Source organism: Canis lupus, chromosome 1 (assembly GCF_003254725.2).
Source record: "Canis lupus dingo isolate Sandy chromosome 1, ASM325472v2, whole genome shotgun sequence".
NCBI lineage: Eukaryota > Metazoa > Chordata > Mammalia > Carnivora > Canidae > Canis > Canis lupus.
Window position 1 is genome coordinate 85,894,552 of NC_064243.1, and position 26,917 is coordinate 85,921,468.

Here is a 26,917-nt window from a genome sequence, read left to right on the forward strand (position 1 = left end):
GAACCTGTTTCTCCCTCTCCCTCTGCCTGCCGATCCCCCTGTTTGTGCTCTCTCTTGCTCTCAAATAAAGTCTTTTAAAAAATAAAGTGAAATAAAACAAAAGACTTTCATTTTTTAAATAGTCTCTACACCAACATGGGGCTCAAACTCCCAACTTCATGCTCCACCAACTGAGCCTACCCCTAGAAAACTATAAATCATATAATAGGTCTATCAACTAAAACTACATGGCTTACAGCACAACCAGCTATACAGAATATAGGAGAAAACACAGTTAATTCATTCATGGAAATCTAGCCTTGGATAGCACAAACAGTTGCCAAATTTCCCTACTGCTAATTTGGGCCAGTGAGCATAAAATTCAACAGATTTGTTTAAAAGTATACTTTTGGAGGAAATGCTAAAGAAAATGAAGGAAAGACTGAAAAAAGGATAGAGAAATTCATATATTTAAAAGGGAGTCGGGGGATCCCTGGGTGGCTCAGCGGTTTGGCGCCTGCCTTTGGCCCAGGGCGCGATCCTGGAGACCCGGGATCGAATCTCACGTCGGGCTCCCGGTGCATGGAGCCTGCTTCTCCCTCTGCCTGTGTCTCTGCCTCTCTCTCTCTCTCTCTGTGTGACTATCATAAAAAAAAAAAAAAAAGGGAGTCGGGGCAGCCCAGGTGGCTCAGCGGTTTAGTGCCACCTTCGGCCCAGGGCGTGATCCTGGAGACCCAGGATCAGGTCCCATATCCAGCTCCCTGCATGGAGCCTGCTTCTCCTTCTGTGTCTCTGCCTCTCTCTCTCTGTGTGTCTCTAATGAATATATAAATAAAAATATTTAAAAACAAAAACTAAAAATAAAATAAAAGGGGGTCAACTCCACCTATAACAAATACCAAAAATTCTGCTCTCAAAGAGTGATACAGGAAGAAAAAATCTAGATAGCTGAAATTAGACTTTCTGTTAGGCTTTTATCTTTCAGTATTAAAAGAAGTATCTTATGAAAAATAAATCACCCAAATTAAAACATTAAAAAATGTTAAATATTCTCAAGAAAACACATTACCCCATAGCTTGAGTTACAGATTCACAAAAAGGCTGACATGATTTTTCAATTAAAATAAACGACAAAGGTTATACCATATTTATTATTTAGACTAACCTTCTAAACTCATATATATAAAAATATTACCACATATAAATTGTAGTAAATGTATGTAAATTCAAACTCATATGTGTAAAAATACTATCACATATATTAAGCTAATTTTTATATTCAAAATAATCATTTTTATCTTGCAAGCAGCAATTACCTTCTGATATGGTTCTTACTCAGCTGAGCTAAAGGATGGAAGAAAGTAGCACCAGCATGTACATAATAAAGCTGATAAAAGAGAATACCAGAATTACAGAAAAACGATGAGGTACAGAGGGATGAGAAACAAAGTCCAGTATCTTTTCATTTAGACCAAAATCTTCAAAGGAATAAAATTATAGGTTATCAATCTAGCAATTTATTTGATACTCAATCTAAGCCATTTCAGTAACCTTCATGTATTGTTTTTAAAGATTTTATTTATTTATTCATGAGAGAGAGAGAGAGGCAAAGACACAGGCAGAGGGAGAAGCAGGCAGAGGGAGAAGCAGGCTCCATGCAGGGAGCCCGATGTGGCACTCGATCCCAGGACTCCAGGATCATGCCCTGGGCCAAAGGCAGGTTCTAAACCGCTGAGCGACCCAGGGATCCCCAGTAACCTTCATGTATTGAATTAAAAACCAGACCTCCCCCCCACCCCCACACGCAGGGTGACAGATGGTAGCAAGCATAGCATAATGTATAAACTTGTGGACTCACTATGTGTATACCTACAACTAATATAACATTGCATGTCAACTACATTCAAATAAAAACTAAAACTAAAAACTAAAAACATCAGGCCTAGGGCAGCCCGGGTGGCTCAGCGGTTTAGCCCTGCCTTTAGCCCAGGGGGGGACCTGGGATCGAGTCCCACGTCGGGCTCCCTGCATGGAGCCCGCTTCTCCCTCTGCCTGTGTCTCTGCCTCTCTCTCTCTCTCTCTGTATCTCTCATGAATAATAAAAAAATCTTTAAAAAAAAAATCAGGCCTCTTTCAAGACCCCTTTGGTAAAGACGATCCACCATAAATAACGTCATCTGGTCAATGGGAGAAGAATTTTGCAAAACAAACTCTCTCCTCTCAGCCCTAACCTACCTTTTATGAAGTTCCATTAAAATGGTGCATTATTTATAGAAGAATGGAGTGGGGAAGGACGAATCCACTTTATTTTTTTTTATTAAGATTTTATTTATTCATGAGAGACACAGAGAAAGAGACAGAGAGAGAGAGAGAGAGAAAGAGAGAGGCAGAGAAACAGGCAGAGGAAGAAGTAGGCTCCCCCAGGGAGCCCAATGTGGGACTCGATCCCAGGACCCTGGGATCACGACCTGAGCCGGAAGGCAGAAGCTCAACCACTGAGCCACCCGGGTGCCCCTGAATTCACTTTATAATGCAGGAATCAGCATGTTTAGATGAAATTCTACATGGGAGAATGGGAATTTTTTTCTCTATTTACCTTAATATTTAGTTGGATACAATTTTGAATATTGAGGAATGAAATAATAAACTATGATACATATATTATTAGTAAGGTAATTAAGAAACATAACTCACCATTTTTTAGGCTTTGACAATGGTTTATATTTGCTGTATTTTACACGCCATTCAAGAACTTCTTTACAGCGCTGACAAACTCCATCATGAAGCTTTGCATTAATTTTCTTAAACAGAAAAACAAAGTTGGAATTTCACCTGTGAGCCAGCATTGCAAACCCATGAAAAATGCACATGAGAAATTTCAGTTTTTAAAAATAGTAACATAAGTGAATCTGTGTAACATTCTATGATACACTATATATTTTTATATGCATTACTCAAGTTGGTTCTTTACAAAGGCAAAGATTCTTAACTAGATGTAGCTCAGAATCATCCAGGAAACTTTTTAACCTCTTGGCAAGAGCATTTTAGATAGCCCTCCTCATTGATTCTGATGTGCACAAATGTTAAAATTCAAATTTATATAGTTAAGATATGTGCATTTTACTGTATGTAGGTAATAATAGGGAAGAAATAACAATGCAATAATAAAGTAGAAAACCTAATGCATATTTTAAGACTACTGTTTCCAACAATTCAAATCTTACCAGTGAGAAATGAGAAAATACACTGAGAAATTATAGTCCTAAATTGTCAGTCTCTAGGGGAGAGCAGAAATTATGACACCTGAGAAAGGAGCGTCAGGGAGAAGCAGCTGGAAGCAAAAAGGCATTTAATTCTTTAATTTAATATTTTTGTATTTTTAAAAAGACTTTGGGTTTTTTTAAGGATTTTATTTATTTATTTGACAGAGAGAGAGCAAGCAGGGGTAGTGGCAGGCAGGAGAGGGAGAAGCAGGCTCCCCACTGAGCAGTGAGCCCAGCCCAACTGCGGGGTGGGGTGGGGGGTGGGGGGGTGGGGGTGGAGGTGGCTAGATCCCAGGACCCGGGCATCACAACCCAAGCTTAAGGCATTAAGGCAGATGCCTAACAGACTGAGCAACACAGGCACCCCAACATTTTTTTACCCCAACATTTGTATATTCTTATGTGAAGAAAAAATGTTATAAAAAATGTTGCTAATCTGATTTCTTCAAAACAAAATAAATGTGTGCATGGAAATATCTGTGCTGGGGAAAGGGATTTATGAAACAAAAAAACATTTATTATGATTTTCTTCTCAAAATGTATTGGGAAATTAGGAGAATGAAAAATATATAAACATGTCATGTGTTTTCCCCAGTAGTTTTATATTCTATAACATATTCATGTGATTCAGGACCCAGAGTACTTATTTTCACTAAGTTCTCTGAGAATTCTCTAACTTACTTTGGCCATAAAAGCCTGGTCTTTCTTGGCCTATTGTCAGAATAATGAGAAGACGACATTTTATGTTTTCTTTGCTTCCTTTGTTTCCTTTTTTTTAATTTCTCAAGAGGTGAAAGAAAAGGATCACAAAAGATGCAGATTCTTTGGGAGGTTATCTGATGCTGAGTTAAAAGTACAACGTTTAAGGATCTGAAAAAAAAAATCTGAAACTTTTGAACTGTGCTTGATATTCTTTAAAGTTTTAAACAAGAAGGTAAAATAATTTGACAAAACATTTATTCTAAGAGAAAATATTTCAAGGGTGTTTTCAAGCCACAAAGTAAGCTGTGGATATATTATGTTTGATTTTACTTCTGTGGTAAAACACATATTCTGTTATTTATGAATTGTGCATGGGTATTCCTTTCTCCCTGACTTAAATGGAGAGTTCCTGGGAAAATAAATTCTACATGATACTATATTCCTTCCTATAGTGGTCTGTTGTTGCCAGAAAGAGGGAAATCTGTGTCCAATACCAAACTCCTCTTCTTATCAAACTTGATACTTAGTTATCCCATATAAGACTTGCTAAGAAATACCCAGAACTAAAGTTCACATTTCATCATTTGTTCTCATTGCTTTCTATTGCTTAGAATATCTTACTAAAAAGCATTACGTGTATTTTCCTAACTCTAACAGTAATGGGAACAAGCTAACGACTTGAACTATGATTACAAGATAAATGTGATATGAACTTTCTTAATAAAATATTCTTAGAATGCAAAACATTTTGTTACTTGCAATTTTATTATATATAACACATTCTGCTCGTTAACTAGGAAGCATTATTTGGTTTCTTGTTTGTTTCTGTATCCAATTTCTGAGCACCAGTTCATCTTGATTTACAAAGCTGCACATAGCGTGGAAACTGGTTTCTTTGGGGTGGATTGGACAGTAGAACAAAACCGGTCTTTGTGGAAACTTGTTCTGTGAGTGGCGTGTGAAGCAGTATAAATGGAGATGTTGTAGAGAGTTCACATGACTAACAGGCACTACTACAAAATTGAACTTGATTTTGATGTGTTAAGAAATGAGAGTAACAATGAAAATGAATGGTACTCTCCACTTAAAAAGAACTGCAAAAAGAAAGAAAACTGTGCACCTTGCCTTATTGTATTTTGGCAATCTAGAAAAAGTGAATTCCAGAGATGTGAGCAATGAAAACTAAATCCTAGTTCTAGGAATCATTCTGCCCCAAGCAAAGAAGATTGCAATCTTACCTTACTCACACCTATGTTTACAACTAACCCAGTTTTGGCAATTAATTTTAGCATATTCCTCCTCGTAGAAATAATAGGTTATTAAGGTTAAGATTTAAGCATGTCCAAATATAAAATCAAAACTTAGTTTCATAAGTACAAAGCCTTTAAAGATCATTCTTTAAAGCTACTTTCCAGAATTTTATTTATTTTTCTTTTAAGATTTTATTTATTTCTTCATAAGAGACACAGAGAGAGGCAGAGACCCAGGCAGAGGGAGAAGCAGGCTCCATGTGGAGCCCAACGTGGGACTTGATCCCAGGTCTCCAGGATCATGCCCTGGGCCAAAGGTGGTGCTAAACCGCAGAGCCACCCGGGCTGCCCTACTTTCTAGAACTTTAAAGGAAAAAAGCTTCAGAGTAAGATTCCACTGAACTTAGGAACCTTTTTTTTTTTTTTTTTTTTAAGATTTTATTTATTTGATAGAGAGCGAGAGCACTCGCACAAGCAGGGGGAGCAGCAGGTAGAGGGAGAGGAGAAAGCAGACTCTGGGCTGTGCAGGGAGCTGGATGCGGGGCTCGATCCCACCACCCTGAGATCATGATCCCACCACCCTGAGATCATGACGACCTGAGCCGAAGGAAGATACTTAACTGGCTGAGCCACCCAGGTATCCCATGAACCTAGGAATCTTAATTAAATAAGAAAACCTTATTTATAAATTGAACACTTTTAAGTTAGAATAAACAGGGTGTGTCAAACCATTTACTTAATATATATGTAAAGTCTTAGCCATCCTTGACTCATATAACATATTTTATTCCTGCTGTTAACATTCTGTTGTCAGACAATTCATCTTTTGTAATGTAAAGCGGCAATCTCAAGAAATTAGGTGAGGACTTTACCACCCAAGAGCCAAACTGTAAATATAATATCTGTATCAACAGGCTGATACTGAAAAATACGTTATAAAATATAAAGTATGTTTTAACGGAAAGAAGATACTATTATGGGGGAAAGAAATTTGAATACTACTCAAGAAAAACTAATAATTTTTCATTAGGATTTTTTTTTTGTACATCATATTCCCTTCAGAAATGCTAATAGCAAACAATGGCATATTTTGCTTCCCTTCATTAATTGGGGAAAAAAAGGAATTATAAAAATTAAAGTCAAGGAAAATGACAATTCTAACAGCTGCTGAAAATCCACTTCCAAGAAATGGCTTGCTCTTCCCCCTGCTTCATCCTTTCCTCCAAAATAAGGTTTTGGGGGATGCCTGGGTGGCTGCCTTCAGCCTGCCTGCCTTCGGCCCAGGGCATGATTCTGGGGTCTCGGGATCGAGTCCCACATTGGGTTCCTTGCATAGAGCCCTCTTCTCCCTATGCCTATGTCTCTGCCTCTCTCTCTGTGTGTCTCTCATGAATAAATAAATAAAATCTTTTTAAAAAATAAGGTTTTGGGGCTAATATAGCTATAACAGTATTACCCCAGAAAATAGATATGTATGTGCTATTTATATTTAAAAGTATATATTTTTAAAATTTTCTAGTAATACCCCCTTATTATAAATTTGGTTAGAGGATAAAGGATCTCTAGATTTGAGAGCAAGAACTTATAGATTGATAACAATAACATAAAAATCTTTTAGGTTGTGACTTTCAAACTATAAACTCTTTTGTTTTAAATCCTTTTAATATGGCCAGAACAGGGAAAATGATGAAGCACTCAGGAGTGCAGCTGAGAAGTGCATTTGCTAGAGATGGAACCACAAGTGAGATCCATGCTTTCTAGCAGCCAGTAAAAAACGAGCTCCACTCCCCTACCTGCTTCAATGCTTGTAATATGCCCCAAAGCCAGTTTCTCAGAAGTAGTATAACTATTCTGGTGACTAAAACCCAAAGTCTAGTCTTTCCCAAAAAGGATCTCCTATGATACAGTAAGCCATGCTCTCAACAACACCCTTATGATATAAAGCATTTCACAGAGCTGTTTCTACCAGGGTTCTCCAAGTAGTCTGGTGTTACATAATGTCAAATACAGCGTGGTAAAAGTTATTCTCAAGGGTACAATGTAGGTACATATGCCTGATATTAATAGAATCTACAGGAATGTACCCCACATAATAAGGTCATCAGAAATAGTATTTCTCTTAACTAAGTTCTAAAAACATTCACCTCTATTATGAAAAATTTCAAACATGCAGAAAAGAGTTCAAACAATACTAATACATAGCCATACATACATTATCTAGAGACAACTGTTAACAATTTTTTAACCTATTTGTTTTCTCTGTGTGTGTACACTTAAAGTTGCAGATATCAGGACTCTTTACCTCCTAATCATATGTATCCTAGAAATCTTTTCCTCTAATTAACTACACTATTGTTACACTTTTTAAAAAAAAGAAAAATAACCCTCATCATTGAATGTAGCTGATCTATATTGAAATTCCCTCACCTTCCTCCTGCCCTCTAAATCAGTATTCAAGTACTATTTGACAGTTATCTCTCTTTTGTTCTACAAGAATTCCCCCCCCCCCTTTTTTTTTGAGAGAGAGAGAGAAAGAGCCAGCTTAAGGGAGAGGGGCAGAAGGAGAGAGAAAGAATCTGAAGCAGGCTCGATGAGGGACTCAATCTCAGGACCCGAGCCAAAATCCAAGAGACGCTTAACCAACTGAGCCACCCAGGTGTCCCAAGATTTCCCTCTTTTATCCTCTCTTGCACTAATCTTTTTGAAAATAGCAGGTCTTTGAAATTTCAAAGTAGTATCTGAAAACATCCCACATTCTGGATATGTCTGATTGTTTCTTCATAGTATAATTTAACTCATTGCTTTATGTACCATATTTCCATAAAATGGAAGTTAGGTTTAAAGGCTTGGTTAGATCCAGGTTTAACATTTTTTGGTAAGAGTAGTTCATATGTGCTGCTGCTACACACTTCATATTACTCCCCCTAGGAGGCACAAAATGTCCAGTTCTCACCTAGTCAGGGATATGAAATTTGCCTTGGTTAAGATGATGACTGCCCTGATCTCCTCAAATTATAAAGATTAGCAATAATCTATGCAGGTCATGTTAATATACTATTCCATAATATATTTCATCTCATGGTTCAGTACCCATTCAAGATCCTTTGCCTGAATTAATTAATTAATTAATTAGGTAAGCTCTATGCCTAATATGGGGCTTGAACACACAACCCTTATATCAGGGGTAGCATGCTCTACCAACAGAGTCAATCAGGTGCTCCTGAATCAATCACTGTAAATGCTAACTATATCATTCTTTATATATTCATTAAAAATTTTTAAAAGGTTTACCAGCTGGGGGGCACCTGAGTGGATCAGTCAGTTGAGCATCCCTCTCTTGATTTCAGCGTAGGTCATGATCTCAGGGCTGTAAAATAGGGCCCCATGTCAAGCTCCGTGCTTAGTGCAGACTCTGCTTGAGATTCTCTTTTCTCCTCTACCTCTCCCCCAACTTGTAATCAATCAATCAATCAATCAATAAAATATTTAAAAAAAGATTACTAGCTGGGGGCACCTAGGTGGCTCAGGGAAAAACATGTGACTCTTGATCTCAGGGTCGTGAGTTGGAGCCCCACACTGAGTGTAGAGATTACAAAAGTAAATAAATAAACTTTAAAAATAATAAAAAAAAAAAGAATAAAAAGGTTACCAGCTGAAGTCAGTCATTATATTTTAATATAATGCATATATTATATCCACATATAATAAAATCGGCCCATTTTAGATGTATTAAGTCTATGCATCTCACAACCAAGATATAGCTATTTTTCATTACTCTATGCAGGTCCTGATATGGAGACCTACATTGGGCTCCCAGCACAGTGGGGAATCTGCTTCTTCCACTGCCCTTCCCCCTGTTCCTATGTGTTCTTTTGTCTCTCTCTCTTTTCCTCTCAAATAAATAAATAAAATCTTAAATAAGAAAATAAACAAATAGATAAGAGAGTTCCCTTGTGGCCCTTTTTTGTCAATCCCTTTTGCCAATCCCCAGGCAATGCTGATTTTTAATCTGTTCCCATAGTTATGCCTTTATCAGAATGTCATATATGGATATATATGAATATGGATAAAGTATATGCAGAGCTCATTCTTTTTTATTGGTGAATGGTATTCCATTGCACAGATGTGATACAATAACATTTACTCATTCACTATTTGAAGGATGTTCAGGGTTGGTTCTAGTTTTGGGTGGTAATATTTGCATACAAGTTTTTGTGTGGACTTCTTATTTCTCTTAGGTGAATACCTAAGAATGGTATTGTTGGATTGTGCAACCATTTTTTTTAAAATTTTTTTTTTTAATTTTTTTTTAAAATTTATTTATGATAGTCACAGAGAGAGAGAGAGAGGCAGAGACACAGGCAGAGGGAGAAGCAGGCTCCATGCACCGGGAGCCCGACATGGGATTCGATCCTGGGTCTCCAGGATCGCGCCCTGGGCCAAAGGCAGGCGCTAAACTGCTGCGCCACCCAGGGATCCCTGTGCAACCATTTTTTTAAAGATTTTATTTATTTATTCATGAGAGACACAGAGAGAGAGAGGCACAGACACAGGCAGAGGGATAAGCAGGCTCCACGCAGGGAGCCCAACACAGGACTCAATCCCAGGACCCCAGGATCAGGCCCTGAAGCTGAAGGTGGCGCTAAACCGCTGAGCCACTAAGGCTGCCCTCAAATCCTATTTTTAAATGTTTAAAAGTACATTTACATGTATAAAAGTGGTGTGTTTTTTTTGTCACAAACCTGGGAAAGAAAATTATCATAACTGAAAAAAAATAATAAAAAAAAAGAAAATTATCATAATTGGCATGGAACTCAAATTTCTTATAGCTATAACTAGCCTTTGGTTTGATCATATTTACAGAACACTTTTTTTTTTTTTTTTTTTTTTTTTAAAGATTTTATTTATTTATTCATGAGAGACACAGGGAGAGAGAGGCAGAGACACAGGCAGAGGGAGAAGCAGGCTCCACGCAGGGGCCTGACGTGGGACTCAATCCTGGGTCTCCAGGATCAGGCCCTGGGCTGAAGGCGGCACTAAACCGCTGAGCCACCCGGGCTGCCCACAGAACACTTTTTGGACTCAACTTTTCAAGTGGATAAATATGAAATGGGACAGGGGAGAAGATAGAGTTCAACCAGAAATCCCTTTTGTATTCTGTTCCGTAGTCTGCAAACTTTGTTCATTTTCTTACTGCTTAATTTTGCAACTACAGTGGTTCTTTACCTTTAATACTTCTCCCCACTGGGTATTAACAATGGCACATTAGGTTATACAGTTTTCTTATAAGAATTACTTTTGTAGATGAAAAATAATTTACAGACGAATTTTATAGATTTAAAACAATATGAGCAATTACATCTAAATATTCATATTAAAGAAATGTTATAATACAGATAAAGAAAAAAAGGCAAGTCTTATAAAAAAAGCCATAATTTCCAGCACTTAAAGTATATTTACAAAACTTTCAGCTTTTTCTGTACATGTTGTTTTATAACCTGTTATTATTTTTTCACATTAATATATATTTTGAAAGCTTGTTTTTATTCGCTGCATTATATTATCTCTGAGTAATACTATCATTTACTTAACCTGTTTCCTGTTATTTGACAATTTGGCTGTCTCCAATTCCTGACTGAATAGATACAGATACATAAATATTTTTTAAAGTAAGCTCTACACCAACATGGGGCTTGAACTCATGACCCTAAGAGCAAGAGTCACACACTCCATCAACTGGGCTAGCCAGGTGCTTCTAATTGTTCCCTTTCTTGAATCAAGTACATAATTACTTGGATATGGAAGTAAATGTTCATAATCTTGCCTATAAAAATTTGCTTTGCTTTTTATCCAGGTAGTTAACATTTTATTTTTTTTTTTTGTTTTTTTTTTGGTAGTTAACATTTTAAAAAGAATAGAAAACACGGCCATTTCCTTTTCAAAAAGAGAATTTAAAAATACTCTTGCTAAATCAACTTAATATCACATTTAGACCACCATTAATATATCACCCAGGATATCAACATTGAATTCTATTGAATTCAAACTTTCAAACCTACAAACTCTTTTTTAGTGTAATAAAGCAGTAATAAATGTGAACGTCCATTACTCTCAGAAATATGTTATTTGGATTAAGACATTGAGTCTTCCTATTTTTATGTATTTTATTATTTCACAAAATGAGCTGGTCATATAAATAGCCTAGAAATACTTTTGAAGTGAGTTCTGATAGTAAAACTGATTTTACTGTCAAAAAGGAAAAATGTAAAACAAAAATTAAAAAAAATTAAAAACAAAAACAAAAGTTACTTTGGGCTTACTTCTTTTTAGGAAACCATTATTCAATATAGCTAATTACAGATTAGCTGCCAACATTGACAACAATTTTTCAGAAAAAATTCAGGCCAAGTCTCCTTTAAGCAAAATAATACCTTAGGGTTCTAAAATACTTACTATACATCCATACATCATATTCATAAATATTTGAATTACCAATATTTGATTTTTTACTATATAAAATTCTAAAAAAAGATACCTCAAGCATAGGGACATCTGGCTGCTTAGTCAGAAGAGCCAGCATCTCTGATTTTAGGATCATGAATTTGAGATCCATACTGGGTGTAGAGATTACTAAAAAGAAAAGTAAATCTACTATTTATTTATTTATTTATTTATTTATTTATTTATTTATTTATTTATCTTAGAAAAGTAAATTTAAACCCAACACTAAAAAACACAGAAAAAAACAAAGAAAATGGAAAAACAAAACAAAACAAAACACAGGAGCCCCTGGGTGGCTCAGTAGGTTTAGCTTCTGACTCTTGATATCTGCTCAGGTCATGATCCTACGATTATAAGATAACCCCAAGTGGGGTGCCACACTGGGCATGGAGTCCACTTGGGATTCTATCTCTCCTCCTCCCTCTTCCCCTCCCTCCCCTCATGTACACACATTCTCATGTTCTCTTTCTCAAAAACCCAAAACAAAATGATACCTAAAGCATAAATTGAGGTATATTTCTACTATCAGCTAAAATAATTTTCTTCCCCAAAGTCTACTCTATCTTCTTTCCATTTACTCTGTATTAATCTTAAGTTTTTAAAGAATCAATACCAAACTGAAAGTTTAAATATACTTCAGAAATACCCAAACTGCTCCTTTTACTCAATATATTTAAAATATGAGCTTTTTATAGTCAAGAAATAATATTTGTGTCCTTCTCCGAGTTTTTTTGTTACTGCTGGAATCTTTAACAAGTGACATCTGTGAAAATAAACAATTGCATTTTCATCCAGACACTGAATATAAAATGAGTCCTGATCATCCCAAACAGAAGACTATTCTCTTAATAAGCGGGTAGAGCCATTGTCAGTTGGAATTATACAGAGAAGGCCTGTTACAAACTACCCAAACTACCTACTGATTTATTTCAGCAGCCAAGCAAACTACCCAGATTTTCACTGACAAACTTAATGCAAACAGACATCTAAGTGGAGTCACACCTCCCTACGGGAAAAAACATGCAACTGCATTATCTTCTAGCAGTAGAGAAACCTACTTTATTTTATTTTAAATAATTTATTTATTTATTTATTCATTCATTCATAAGAGACACAGAGAGAGTGAGAGAGAGAGAGAGAGAGAGAGGCAGGCAGAGGGAGAAGCAGGCTCCACGCAGGGAGCCCGATACGGGACTCTTCCTTGGTCCCCAGGATCACACCCTGGGCTGAAGGCAGTGCTAAACCGCTGGGCCACCCGGGCTGCCCGAGAAACCTATTTTAAACAGTATTTTTACCCAAAGTATATTTGCTCATTTACTCTAAGAAAATTAAAATAAATTAGTGCTGTGCATTTTAACAAGTAAATATTTCTAAAAGATACTAAACAACCAGTATTTAACAGCGTTGTTAAACAGTATTTAACAGCGTTGTTAAACTGATCAATCGCTTTTTAAAATGTCAGTCTTTTCTTCCTCAAAATTTTGCTGTAAATGATCAAAATGTCAATGGTTTTATCAAAAATGATTTTTGTCTTTCCTGAAAAAAGACCTTACAAAGTAGGATTGTATCCCTAACTCCATTTGCTCCTTCTCAAGATCCTTTGCTGAGGCTTCTTCCTCTGCTTACCCCTTAAAAACATCCAATTCCCCATTTTTTATTTAGTCATCCATTCATGCATTCACTCACTTACTCTGTCTCTGTCTCTCCAACCAAGGTGGCTGCTCAGTACTTTCACATTATGTGTTTACTCTTGGTCAACTGAACCTATACCCACAGCCTCAACAAGAACTCCATGAAGACTATAACCAAAACTACACTCCCAGTCCTACTGTCTCTCTGAAGGTCCTGATATCTCAGACTGTGTGTGCAATATTCACTTTCCTCCTCATGCAAATCCTTGAACTATCTCAAATTCATGAACCAAATAGCAGTCACTATCTTAGCAATAAAATCTGTTTCCCCTTTGCTCCGAGCTTCATCTTAAGAAAGTCTTCTTGTAGGCTCAAGTACAAAAATCTCAGGTCACCTTTGGCTTCTCCCTCCCCCTTTACCAAAATACCAATACTGACAAAATAGATATTTAAACAATGCCCCCAGCTGCGTCTTCTACTTTGTATCTCCTCACTTCCTTCTAGCAGGTCCTTATTTCTGATCTGTATTACTGAAGTAGCATCCCAAATGGAAGATGGACTGGGGAGTATCAATGAGGGAGAGACAGAACGGGAGACCAAGCCATCAACAGTTATATTTTAGTGGACATCTCTCCCTAACTCTCCCATGGTTGGAAACTGACACTCTTTTTTTTTCTCTCTTTTTTTTTAATTCATGAGAGACAGAGAGATAGGCAGAGACACAGGCAGAGGGAGAAGCAGGCTCCCTGTGGGTAGCCCAATGCAGGACTCAATCCCTAGGACCGAAGGACTCAATGACCTAGGCAGAAGGCAGACACTCAACCACTGAGCTACCCAGGTGCCCAGGATACTGATACTCTTTAAGGCACTTCTAAGACTGATAGTCAGGGGCAGCCGGAGTGGCTCAGCGGTTTAACGCAGCCTTTGGCCCAGGACGTGATCCTGGAGACGGGGGATGGAGTCCCCTGTCAGGCTCCCTGCATGGAGCCTGCTTCTCTCTCTGCCTGTGTCTCTAGCTTTCTCTCTGTGTGTGTCTCTCATGAATAAATAAAATCTTATAAAAAAAAAAAAAAAAGAAAGACTGATAGTCAGAACTCTCTGCAATTTGATCCCTACTTTTCTTTCTGATCCTATCTCCTGTTTCCCTCCCTGTGCATCTAAGTAAGCACTCCCAAGTAAACAAATCTGGTCACACAGAAAGTACACTGTGCCTCCTCCTGTCCTTGCTGTGCTGGCACTGCATCTCCTTTCGCTCAGTACTTGCATGCTAATTTTTAACTCTTCATTCATACTCCAGCTCTGCTTTCCAAGCAATCACCCCAGATCACCTGTAGTATTTCCCACCTCATCCAACTCAGAAGATGTACACCAACACTCCCAATAGCCAGGCCACGCTGCACACTAGAGATGCAGGGTTTAAAAAAGAGTGAGGGAGGGCAGCCCTGTTGGCTCAGCAGTTTAGCACCGCCTTTGGCTCAGGGTGTGATCCTGGAGACCTGGGATCGAGTCCCATGTCGGGCTCCCTGCATGGAGCCAGCTTCTCCCTCTGCCTGTGTCTCTGCCTCTGTGTGTGTGTGTGTGTCTCATGAATATATAAATAAAATCTTTAAAAAAAAGAGTGAGGGAAGGTCCTTGCCTTTGAGCAAATAAGCAGGTAAATGAAAAGAACAGTTTTGACACTGGAAATTGTGATGACAGACAAACCAGAAGTGTTTTGGGATCATCCTCCACCTAACAGAGTCCAGTACACAGGGAAGACCTTGTGGATGCATGAGAAACATTCGGCCCTCTGGGAAACTAAAAACAAAACAGCTAAACAATAGGGTATGAAGAGAAGGAGAGGAATGAGCTAAACTGTAAGAGAAACTGCTCAGCTAAAGAATTTTGACTCTTCAATAGGGAGGAGACCTGACTGGATAGGATCCTAAAATATAATTACAGACAAGACTAGAGGAAAGTATGGGGATCAGTACAGAAGTTGCTAGAGTCACTTAGAATTACATACTAAAACACTAAATTTGGATGTGGTAGTGGGGATACAAAGGTGGGCACCGGCATGGGAGGTAATAAAGACAGAGAAATGATCAGAATTGGGGCGTCTGGATGGCTCAGTTAAGTGTCTGCCTTTGGCTCAGGTCATGATCCAGCCCTGTGTGTCAGGCTCCCTGCTCTGTGGGGAGCCTGCTTCTCCCTCTCCCTCTGCCTGCCCCTCTGCCTACTTGTGCACACTCTCCCTGTCAAATAAATAAATAAAATCTTTAAAAAAAAAAACCGATCTGGATTCAGTAAAAGAGAACATGACTATACGAGAGTTGGAGCAAAGCCAAGACTCCAGGGAAGAGTGACTTTTATTTTATTTATTTATTTATTTCTAAATTTTTTTTTTTTTTTTTTTTTGGCAGGGGGAGTGACTTTTAAATCAGTTCTCAAATTCTGGGGTATAGGAGGGGCACCTGGATGGCTCACTTGGTTAAGTATCTCCCTTCAGCTCAGGTCATGATCCTGGAGTTCCTGGACTGAGCCCTATATCCAGGTCATGAGGTCCTGCTTGGCAGGGATTCTGCTTCTCCCTCTCCTCTGTCCCTCCCCTTGTTCTGTTCTCTCTCACTCTCACTCTCAAATAAATAAACAAAATCTTAAAAAAAAAAAAAAAAAGACCCAACGGGAAAGCATATTAAAAATCCTATTTCCAGGCAGCCCTGGTGGCACAGTGGTTTAGTGCTGCCTGCAGCCCAGGGTGTGATCCTGGAGACCTGGGATTGAGTCCCACGTCCAGCTCCCTGCATGGAGCCTGCTTCTCCCTCTGCCTGTGTCTCTGCCTCTCTCTCTCTCTCTGTCTCTCACGAATAAATAAATAAAATCTTAAAAAAAAAATCCTATTTCCAGGGGGACCTGGCTGACTCAGTCAGAAAAGTATATGACTCTAGATCTCCGGGTTGTGAGTTCAAGTCCCACACTGGGTATAGAGATTACTAAAAATAAACAAACTTTAATAAATAATAATTTATTTAAATTAAATTAAAATCAAATTTCCAGGTCCCACTTCATGAGATTGCGATTTTGTAACTGAGGAGATTCTGTTGCATGGATCATGCTTTCAGACCCTGTGGTTGAAGGATGGGGGATAGCTCTGGAGCAAGAAGGAGCTCAGACAGGTTGGGCTTCTGGAAAAAGAACCCTCCCATCTTCCCAAAGTAGACCTAAATATACAGACAGGGAGCATATGATCCTTAGAAAGCTAGTCACATAGACCAGAATATCAAATATGGAGAAGGTAATTACCAGAATAGTCTCAGGTATGGTTTGAGGACCATGTACATTGTATCGCCTGTGAGGCTTGTTAAGAATGATGATTCCTGGACTCAAACCAAGAACTACTGATTGAGAATTTCTGGAAAATGGGATTCTGTATTTTATACAAGTTTTCCAGATGATCTTTAAGCATGCCAAAGTTTAAGAACCACTGTCGTAGGCAGCTGAAGAAAGTAGACATTTCTAGAAAGAAGAGTGTATTCCCTACCTCATCTATGCTACTGAAAGTACTACTACAAGGGAGGTGATATGCTTTTGGATATGATTATTATGATTAGAAAGTTATGATTATTATAGTTAAAACACCATAGGATCAACGAGAAATGATGATGATGATAATAAATGACATATAGTGTCTTTTGCTTAAAACTCCGTATTTACAGTTAAGTATATCATTTCCTCACAATTACCTTGGGGGATAAATAGTAGTATTTCTACTTTATAGATGCAAAACAAATCCAGACAGTCTTAATAATCTACCTGCAACTGCACATACCCAGAATAATACAACCAGGACTCAAGACAAAGCCCTCTGACTCCAAATACCATATTCCGCCCCAGTATTCCATATTGCCTCTCTTTTAGGAACTAAATCTCAATCTGATTCCTACTTTCACCATTGAGACCATCACTTCATTGGGAAGATGCACTCTGATTTCCAACCAAGTGAATGAAAGAAATATTCATTTCTCAAAGAAAGATTGAGACATATAGTGTTACAACTAGCCTACTTATCTTTTTTTTTTAAAGATTTTACTTATTAATTTATGATAGACACACAGAGAAGAGAGAGAGAGAGAGAGGCAGACACAGGCAAAGGGAGAAGCAGGCTCCATGCCAGGAGCCCGATGTGGGACTTGATCCCAGGATTCCAGGATCGCGCCCTGAGCCAAAGGCAGGCGCTAAACGGCTGAGCCACCCAGGGATCCCTAGCGTACTTATCTTCTAGAATAATGTATCAAATAGCTGAGTCTCCAGAATGACCTCAGAACTGACAGGAAAAGCTATGTTAGAGACATAAATCAGAATGCAGAAGAGCTATTATTTAAGAAGCTTTTCCAAAATTTTATATCCAAAGTCATTACTCCAAAATGTACCTTATACTCGATTCTCACTCACATGTATAACGCCCCTTAATTCAGACATGGTTCACAATGATGTCATATTGTATGGAAACTCTTATTTCCTCATGGTCAGGAAAAACAGAATTTATAGCAGTAGTTTCTAACCTTTATTCCTATTCTGGGAACTTAAGCCAAATCTAAACATGTTGAAAATGGGGGAAATTGTTTCTTCATTGTTGTTCCCTATTTTTTCCAGTTTTTTAAAGAAATAATTGACATATGGGCAGCCTGGGTGGCTCAACGGTTTAGTGCTGCCTTGAGCCCAGGGCATGATCCTGGAGACCCGGGATCAAGTCCCACATCAGGTTCCCTGCAAGGAGCCTGCTTCTCCCTCTGCCTGTGTCTCTGCCTCTCTCTTTCTCTGTGTCTCTCATGAATAAATAAATAAAATCTTTTTTTTTTTTTTTAAAGAAAGAGTTAACATATAACACTGTAATTTAAGGTATACAGCATGGTGGTTTGATTTACTTATATTGTGAAATAATTACCACAATAGGTTCCACTACTATCCATCTTTTCATTTAGATACAATAAAAAGAAGAAAGGGGGAAAAATCATCCCTATGTTTTAACTCTGCCTTAGTAATAGAATCAAATGGCAGGCCAAATCTCAAATAGCTAGGGAATCTAAAATTAAAGATATGCTGGGAAATTGGGCAATTTCCTGATCAGTAAATAAAAAAAAAAAAAAAAAAAAAAAAAAAAAAAAAAAATTTCCTGATCAGTGATTCTCTCTCTCTCTCTCTCTCTCTCTTCCTCTTTTTTTTTCTGATCGGTGATTCTCAATCTTCCTTTCTGCCTCTACTGTTCACATCCTGAGGTTACTCTCATCACTGAATACAGGAAATTTACTTTACAAAAAAAGATTTTAAGTAATTTCTACACCCAATGTGGGGCTTGAACTCACCACCCCAAGATCAAGAGTTGCACGCTCTTCCCACTGAGCCAACCAGGTGCTCCAATATAGGAAATGTCTTAATTTTTTTAAAGGCTTTATTTATTTATTTGACACACACACACAGAGAGAGAGAGCACGCTAGAGTGAGTTAGCACAAGCAGGGGGAGCCCTACGTGGAGCTGAAGCCCTATGTTGGGCTCCATCCCAGGATACCAGAACTGTGACCATGACCTGAGCCAAAGGCAGACACCTAACCAACTGAGCCACCCAGGAGCCCCAGGAAATGTCTTAATTAACAAGAGTAATGAGTACTGGGGAAGGACAGGGAAGAGAAAGCCTGATACACTGCCTCCCAACACAGAATGTCCCTATCAAAATTAAAGGAGTTAAAGTTTCTATCTTCTCAAAAGACCTTCTACTGTACTTATCATATAACTCTCTGCCTGGTTGTTTACAGTTCCTAGTTAATATTCTTTTGCTTATTCAAGTCTGTGAGTGATTTAACATGCAAGGAACATGTCTACTTTGTTCAGGTGTCTGAACAAAAGCAGAGTTAGGGAACTGTTACTTGTTTACATGGTTTATTATAAAACAGGTAGTTTTGGTGTTCACTAAAAAAATAATACCAAACTAATTTTTACATAGACTGTTATCGTAAATCTATAAACCGCATGTCTAATCCTTTATAAAAATTCTTTCTGCTGCTATTCTTAGAACATTCCTGTGGCTAGGGCAGGCATAATTATCTTCATTTTGCAGATGAGAAACCTGAAGCTCAGAGAATTAAAAGATTTGCTTGAGGTCACACAATTAATCAGAAGCAGCAGAGGCAGATCCCATAAAAAGATGCCATTTAGTTTAGGGCATTGTACTGAAGTTACAAGTAGAAAGTGTTCCCTTACAGCTTTCAAGGTTTTCTCCATATTAAAAGAAAAAAAAAAATTGCAGGGCATACACTTCAATCTGCACTCTGTTTGTACTCAAATTCAAACACTGGTATATAGTTTTACAAATAGGGCCAAACCTGCTGGCTCATTTGTAAGGTAACCTTACAGTATTATACATTATTTGTTTAGAAAACACAAAATGAAATTCCAAAGTTAAGAAAAACTCATTTAGGAAAGAAAATATTATCTTTGCTAGGCAAATGTTCTAGAAGAAAAGGATTTACTTTCTACCATGCTCCTCAGAGATTTTCAATGCACTGAGACTTAAACAATAAAGGGTAAATAAGTGGTGAGCCAAATGGACTATGCACAACTGGAATGCAAAAAGCCTATTCAAGCAGCAGTTGTGTATAGTGTCATGAGGCAACACATGTTTTTATAACCACTCATTAAAAGCTAGTCACAGTCTAAGATCTTGCCCAACCGGTATGGTATGCCCCAAGTTAGTGATCTTAAATGAGACAAAAATGACTGATCATTGTTTAACATGTATTGAACAAAAAAGAAGGATGATATTCATTTCCTCTTACTAGCATATTTTAGGATTTTATGGATTAACTCTTCCAAGTATAATAACTGGTAATGTCCACAAATCAAATGATTTTACCTTTTAAAATAAATCAGTATTTTAAGTATTTACTTGGGGGCAGATATATGAGGACAATTACCATATTGAAGCTAGTTAACTTCTTCAAAGATAATCACTTTGTTCTGGTCATATTAATATGTCGTAACAATAACTAGTAATATGCTGATAATTGATTCAGGAAGTAAGTCACTTAAGGAAAATATTAGGTCTGTGCCATGATTCATTCTCTTTAGAGCTCAGTATTCACACATGACTTACCTAACTTGAGTAGAGAACATTTTCTCATTCTTAAAAGGAAAACAAAGTTGTTTTTGATGACAAAAATGTAAAAAGCTAAGGGAGGGGCACCTGGGTGGCTCAGTCGGTGAAGCACCTGCCTTTGGCTCAGGTCATACAGATCAAGCCCTGCATGGGGCTTCCTGCTCTATGGGGAGTCTGCTTCTCCATCTCCCTCTATCCCTCCCCTTGCTTGCACTGCTCTGTCAAATATTAAATAAAGTCTTAAATTTTTTTTTAAAAGCTAAGGAATAAAATTAAGGTGTATTTTTTTTTTAAGATTTATTTATTTATTCATTCAGAGAGATCGAGAGAGAGGCAGAGACACAGGCAGAGGGAGAAGCAGGCTCCATGCAGGAAGCCCAATGTGGGACTCGATCCCGGGTCTCCAGGATCACACCCCGGGCCGCAGGCGGCGCCAAACCGCTGCGCCACCGGGGCTGCCCTTAAGGTGTATTTTGAATGAAGGATGCAAATCACCTGTAACAAAATACTACATTTTATTTCTATAGATTTTTTAAGATCTGAATGTCCTTTAATGCTTCTCATTTTATTCTCACATCATCCCTGTGCATAAGCAAGAAGGTGGTATTGTTATTTATTGTTATCTAATTTATAGAGTTGATATAACTTACCTATGGTTATAGAGTGACTCAGTAGCCACACCAAGAGTCAGAAGAGTCTATGGTGCTGCCCTGACTCCAAGCTTAGTACTTCTTCCAACATGTCAAACTATAAAATGTGTCATGGATTAGAATTAAATACGGCATGCATTATGATTATCTCTCTGATGCCTATGGGAACAATCCAAAAAAGTATGAGTTGGTATGTACTCAGCACTATGCCAGGCATCTCAAAGATTCAGAAGATTTATGATGTACAGTCCTTTCCACACAGTGCTTAGAATTTGGAGAAACAAAAATAATGGGCATGAAATCTGAAGAGTAAGCAGTATCTGTTAGAGTTAAAATGGTGTTTATCTTTAATTTTTTTTAAAGATTTTATTTATTCATTTGAGACAGAGAGACAGACAGCGAGCAAGCAGCATGAGCAGGGAAGAGAGGCAGAGGCAGAGGGAGAAGCAGACTCCCTGCTAAGCTTGGAGCCCAACGTGGGGGCTCGAGCCCAGGACTTAGGATCATGACCTAAGTCAAAGGCAGATGCTTAACCATCTGAGCCACCCAGGCACCTCTAAAATGGTGTTTAAAATAAGAGATTAACTGACTGGCATCTTCCAACTGAGCTTTTGGAAAGACTAGGATTAAGGGGGAGTCAGTATAGATCCAGTGCGGACAGCCTTAAAAACACTATCATTTTATTTAGTCCCAAACGAGTGGGACAAAGTGAGGGAGTCATGTATCTGCTACTTATGACAAATTTATAAAGGTGTCACAGAATATTGCATTTTATGTTTTCAAAGACCATTTATCTTAAGTCCTCAAAAAGTGTCAGGAAAAAAAAAGCAGGGTGCCTGGATAGCTCTGTTGATTAAGCATCAGACTCTTGATTTCAGCTCAGATCATGATCTAGGGGTCATAGGATTGGCCCCACGGAGGGCTCTATGCTCGGCAGGGTGTTTGCTTGTCCCTCTCCCTCTCTCCCCCCCATCACTTGTGCAAGCTCTCTCACTCTCTGCCTCTCTGTGTGTGTGTCTCTCATGAATAAATAAATAAATAAATAAATAAATAAATAAATAAATAAATAAAAATCTTCAAAAGGTTTTTTAAAAATAAAGTGATATACAGTCTTAATTTAAAGCAACAGCAACCCATCTTCCTTCCTTGTACTTCTTCATGTATTAAAACCAGAAATGTGCTTCAATCATAAGCACAAGCAGGAGAGACTATGCGTAGATATGCACACAGGCTTCTGGGTTTCAGTCTTTCCTGAAATGTATATGACTTGATAATGGAATATTAAGTCACCTAGAGGGATGCCTGGGTGGCTCAGTGGTTGAGTGTCTGTCTTTGGCTCAGGGCGTGATCCTGGAGTCCCAGGATCAAATCCCACATCGGGCTCCTTGCATGGAGCCTGCTTCTCCTCCCTCTGCCTGTGTCTCTGCCTCTCTTTCTGGGTCTCTCATAAATAAATAAATAAAATATTTAAAAATAAATAAATAAAAATAAAACTATTAAAAAAAAAGTCACCTAGAGAACAAGGTGTTCAAATAACTGCTTTCTTTTTTTTTTTAAGATTTTACTTATTTATTCGAGAGAGAGAGAGAAAGAGAGAGGCAGAGACACAGGCAGAGGGAGAAGCAGGCTCTATGCAGGGAGCCCAACGTGGGACTCAATCCCAGGTCTCCAAGATCAGGCCCTGGACTGAAGGCAGTGCTAAACTGCTGAACCACCGGGGCTGCCCCAAATAACCCCTTCTAAAGAGAGGAGAAATTCCACTTTAAAAAAAAAAATTATTTTTATTATTATTTTTTAAAGATTTTATTCATTTATTCATGAGAGGAGCAGAGAGAGAGAGAGAGAGGCAGAGACATAGGCAGAGGCAGAAGCAGGCTCCATGCCGGGGAGCTCGATGCGGGACTGGGTCCTGGGTCTCCAGGATCACGCCCTGGGCTGAAGGCGGCGCTAAACCGCTGAGCCACCTGGGCTGACCCAAAAGATTTTATTTTTTAAATAATCTTTACACCCAATATGGGGCTGAAACTCATAACCCCAAGCTGAAGAGTAACATGCTCTACCAACTTAGCTAGACTGGTGCCCCCAAATCCCACATTTTTTTTTTTTAATTTTATTTATTTATGATAGTCACACAGGGAGAGAGAGAGAGAGGCAGAGGCACAGACAGAGGGAGAAGCAGGCTCCATGCACCGGGAGCCTGACATGGGATTTGATCCCAGGTCCCCAGGATCGGGCCCTGGGCCAAAGGCAGGCGCCAAACCGCTGCGCCACCCAGGGATTCCCAATCCCACATTTTTTAAAAAAGATTTTATTTATTTGAGAGAGAGCACACAAGCAAGAGGGAGGGACAGGAAGAGACAGGCAGACTCCCTGCTGAGCAGGGAGCCTAACATGGGGCTCGATCCTGGGACCCTGAGATTATGACCTGCAAAGAGTCAGATGCTTAACAAACCGAGCCAACCAGATGCCCCAAATCCCACATTTTTAATGCTAGTTTATCTGAACAAATAATAGGCACCCAGTTTACAACTTAAATGGTGATACTAATTTTTCTTCTTTTGCTTCTCCACCACCCCAAACAAGATAAGATCTTTAGCTTGCTTTTATTCTTAACTTCCCAGGTTTGGTTGAAATCGGCAACTATGGTATAGATCTTGTCTTCTAGAAAACTTACCTCTCCTATTACATGATTCATAAATATAACAACAGTACTAACTTTCACCACCATCCCATCAATGGTTATTTAAGGTTAACTCAGTTTTACTAGGTTCTTAGTTCATCACTATTTCTTCTACCACATATCTCCTTATATTCTGGAGTACATCCTTAAGTATATACATATATATATTTTTTAAAGATTTTATTTATTTATTCATAGGCACAGAGAGAGAGGGGCAGAGACACAGAGGGAGAAGCAGGCTCTATGCAGGGAGCCCGATGTGGGACTCGATCCCGGGTCTCCAGGATCACACCCCAGGCTGCAGGCGACGCCAAACCGCTGTGCCACCGGGGCTGCCCTATACATATGTTTTTGACAAACTTTTAGTCTGGATGATTACTTTTATCCTGGCAACTGAGTCATAGTTTACCTCTAAAAAGAACTCTAAATTTAAAATACTTCCCTTACAGCACTTTGTAGATCTTTCCCTATTGTGTTTTTTTGTTGTTGTTGTTGTTGTTGTTTGTTGTTGTTGTTTTACATGTAGCAGATAAGGGGATGCCTGGGTGGCTCAGTGGTTAAGCATCTGCCTTTGGCTCAGGTTATGATCCTGGGGTCCTGGGCTGGAGTCCCGCATTGGGCTCTCCGCAGGAAGCCTATTTCTCCCTCTGCCTGTCTCTGCCTCTCTCTCCGTGTCTCTCATGAATAAATAAATAAAATATTTAAATTAATTAATTAAAATGAGTACATTAAGGCAACAAGATCACATAGGTAAAAGTAACCATAATATTCTTTTACACGTATAGATAATAGATAACTTATCCCACAGGACTATTCTAGTTTTATTAAAAACTACATCTAGGGGCACCTGGGTGGCTTCAGTCCATTAAGTGTCTGCCTTTGACTCAGGTCATGATCCCAGGGTCCTGGGATGGAGTCTTGCATCTGGCTTCCCGCTTAGCAGGGAGTCAGCTTCTCTCTGTATCCATCCCCATCCCTGCTTGTGATCTCTCTCTCTCTCAAATAAGTAAAATCTTTAAAAACATCAACAACAACAAAAACACTAGATCTAGTGGAGTGCCTGGGTGGCCCAGTCAGTTAAGTAGCTGGCTCTTGGTTTCAGCTCAGGTCATGATCTCAGGATCATGGGATTGAGCCCTGAGTTGGGCTCCATGCTCAGTGGAGAGTTTGCTTGAGGAATTCTCTCTCTTCCTCTCCCTCTTCCCCTCCCCCTGCTCATGCTCTCTCTTCAAAACAAATAAATAAATCTTAAAAAAAAAAAAAAAACCTAGATCTAGCATTATATCTTATAAGCAATCAAGTTTACTGGAAATATGATATCATATCACTCTAATGTCTTGTGATAAAAGTTAATGATGGTATATAGAACAGTCACATATACAAGTATATATCATGATGTCAAATATATTACTCAAATTGATGACTTCAGTGACATGAGTAATTTCAAAACAAACATATCAGCCACCTGGTAAGAGAGGGCTGAGCATTTAATAATATACAAATCTTCACAGAACAACAAAGCATTTAAAATAATCACCAGCTTAGCTTGGTATTTCACAGCCATGATGTTGTAAATGGCGTACAATACCAAAGGACCTTCAAAACTAGACGTGATTAACATAAAGGTACAATAGAATTCTATCGCTGATAAACCATCACTGAAAATTATTACACATACACAGCTCCACCATCTATAAGAAAAACTTCCTTGTTAAAGAGACATACCTCTGACAAGGCAAAAACAAAAAAGAAAGTGTCATTCAATTTAATTTCAAAGGGACAATGTGAATAATTAACTTTAGAATGTAAACACCTATTCCAACTAGAAATGAACTTGATAAAATATCCAAGAAAATGTCTACAATGAAGTTTTTTTTTTAAAGGTGACTGCTTTTTTTTTTAAAGATATTATTTATTTATTCATGAGAAACACAGAGAGGAGAGAGAGGCAGAGACACAGGCAGAGGGAGAAGCAGGCTCCATGCAGGGAGCCTGACACGGGACTCGATCCCGGGTCTCCAGGATCAAGCCCTGGGCTGAAGGCAGTGCTAAACTGCTGAGCCACCTGGGCTGCCCTACAATGAAGTTCTAAAAATGTCATTCAATCCCATGAATAAACAGGTAAATTGGAAGAGAATTAGGACTGAGGTTGAAATAATCAGCTCCAAAGCTATGGGAAAATTCAAATTTACTCCTGATACTCTTAGAAGCCAAATGTCCAACAGAGGCCAAGTTAATCATTGTTGGAAAATCTAATCACACCATTTTCTTTCATCCCAAAAAAGTATTACATGAAGTTGTACTGTATATCTAAAGAATAGGGGATCCCTGGGTGGCTCAGAGGTTTAGCGCCTGCCTTTGGCCCAGGGCGTGATCCTGGAGTCCCAGGATCGAGTCCCACATAGGGCTTCATGCATGGAGCCTGCCTCTCTCTCTCTTTCTCTCTCTGTGTCTCTCATGAATAAATAAATAAAATCTTAAAAAAAAAATACAGATGATCCATTAGGATGCTTATCTATACCCACTAATACTACTTCTGAAAAGAGGGTACCAGTCATCCAGGTACCTATAGCTCTCTCTCCTTTGCTTCCAAAAGCTGTGACTTCAGGTTGTCTTAAAATATTTCATATGTATCAAGATAATTGTTAAATTTGAGGAGAGTAGTAGTGATAAGAAAGGGGAGTAGCGTTCTTTTAATCTCTATATTGGTTATATGATTACATTCACTCTGTGAAAATTCACTGAACTGTGTTTATAATTTTTGCACTTTTCTGTATGTTTATATATTATATTTTAACAAAAGTTTAATTAAGTGAAAATGCTCCATATTTGCTTTTTTCCACTTTTTAAAGTAGTTGCTACTATGAGATTCCCAAATGAAGGATTCATATTCTACTCATCTTTTTGTTGGTGCTTGGTACATAGTAGGGGCTTAATAAATGACAGGTGAATTAACAGATAATCAATCATACAATGTCCATAAGAATTACTTGTTACCTATTCTTTTAACCCACATCATAGAACTGCTTGCCACAAGTTCATGAGTAGTTAAGAAAATATTTGAGTCCCTGTCTTCTGAAAGACAGACAGTATTTGTGTACATATGCATGAGAGAAAGGGAAAGAAGCCAG

At 38.3% G+C, this 26,917-nt stretch overlaps 1 protein-coding gene across 3 annotated transcripts in view; it reads right to left on the reverse strand.

Moving 5' to 3' along the window:
• C1H9orf85 (chromosome 1 C9orf85 homolog) overlaps window positions 1-26,917 on the reverse strand; it is a 95,256-nt gene that overhangs the window by 55,942 nt on the left and 12,397 nt on the right. For 2 of the 3 annotated variants that reach the window (XM_049092068.1, XM_025423315.3), the window contains exon 2: window positions 2,674-2,780. In XM_049092068.1, coding sequence (XP_048948025.1) covers window positions 2,674-2,780 — 107 coding nt within the window. Of the gene's footprint in view, window positions 1-2,673; window positions 2,781-11,729; window positions 11,825-26,917 lie in introns of all 3 variants that reach the window. The other variant, XM_035702167.2, reaches the window with a different exon arrangement.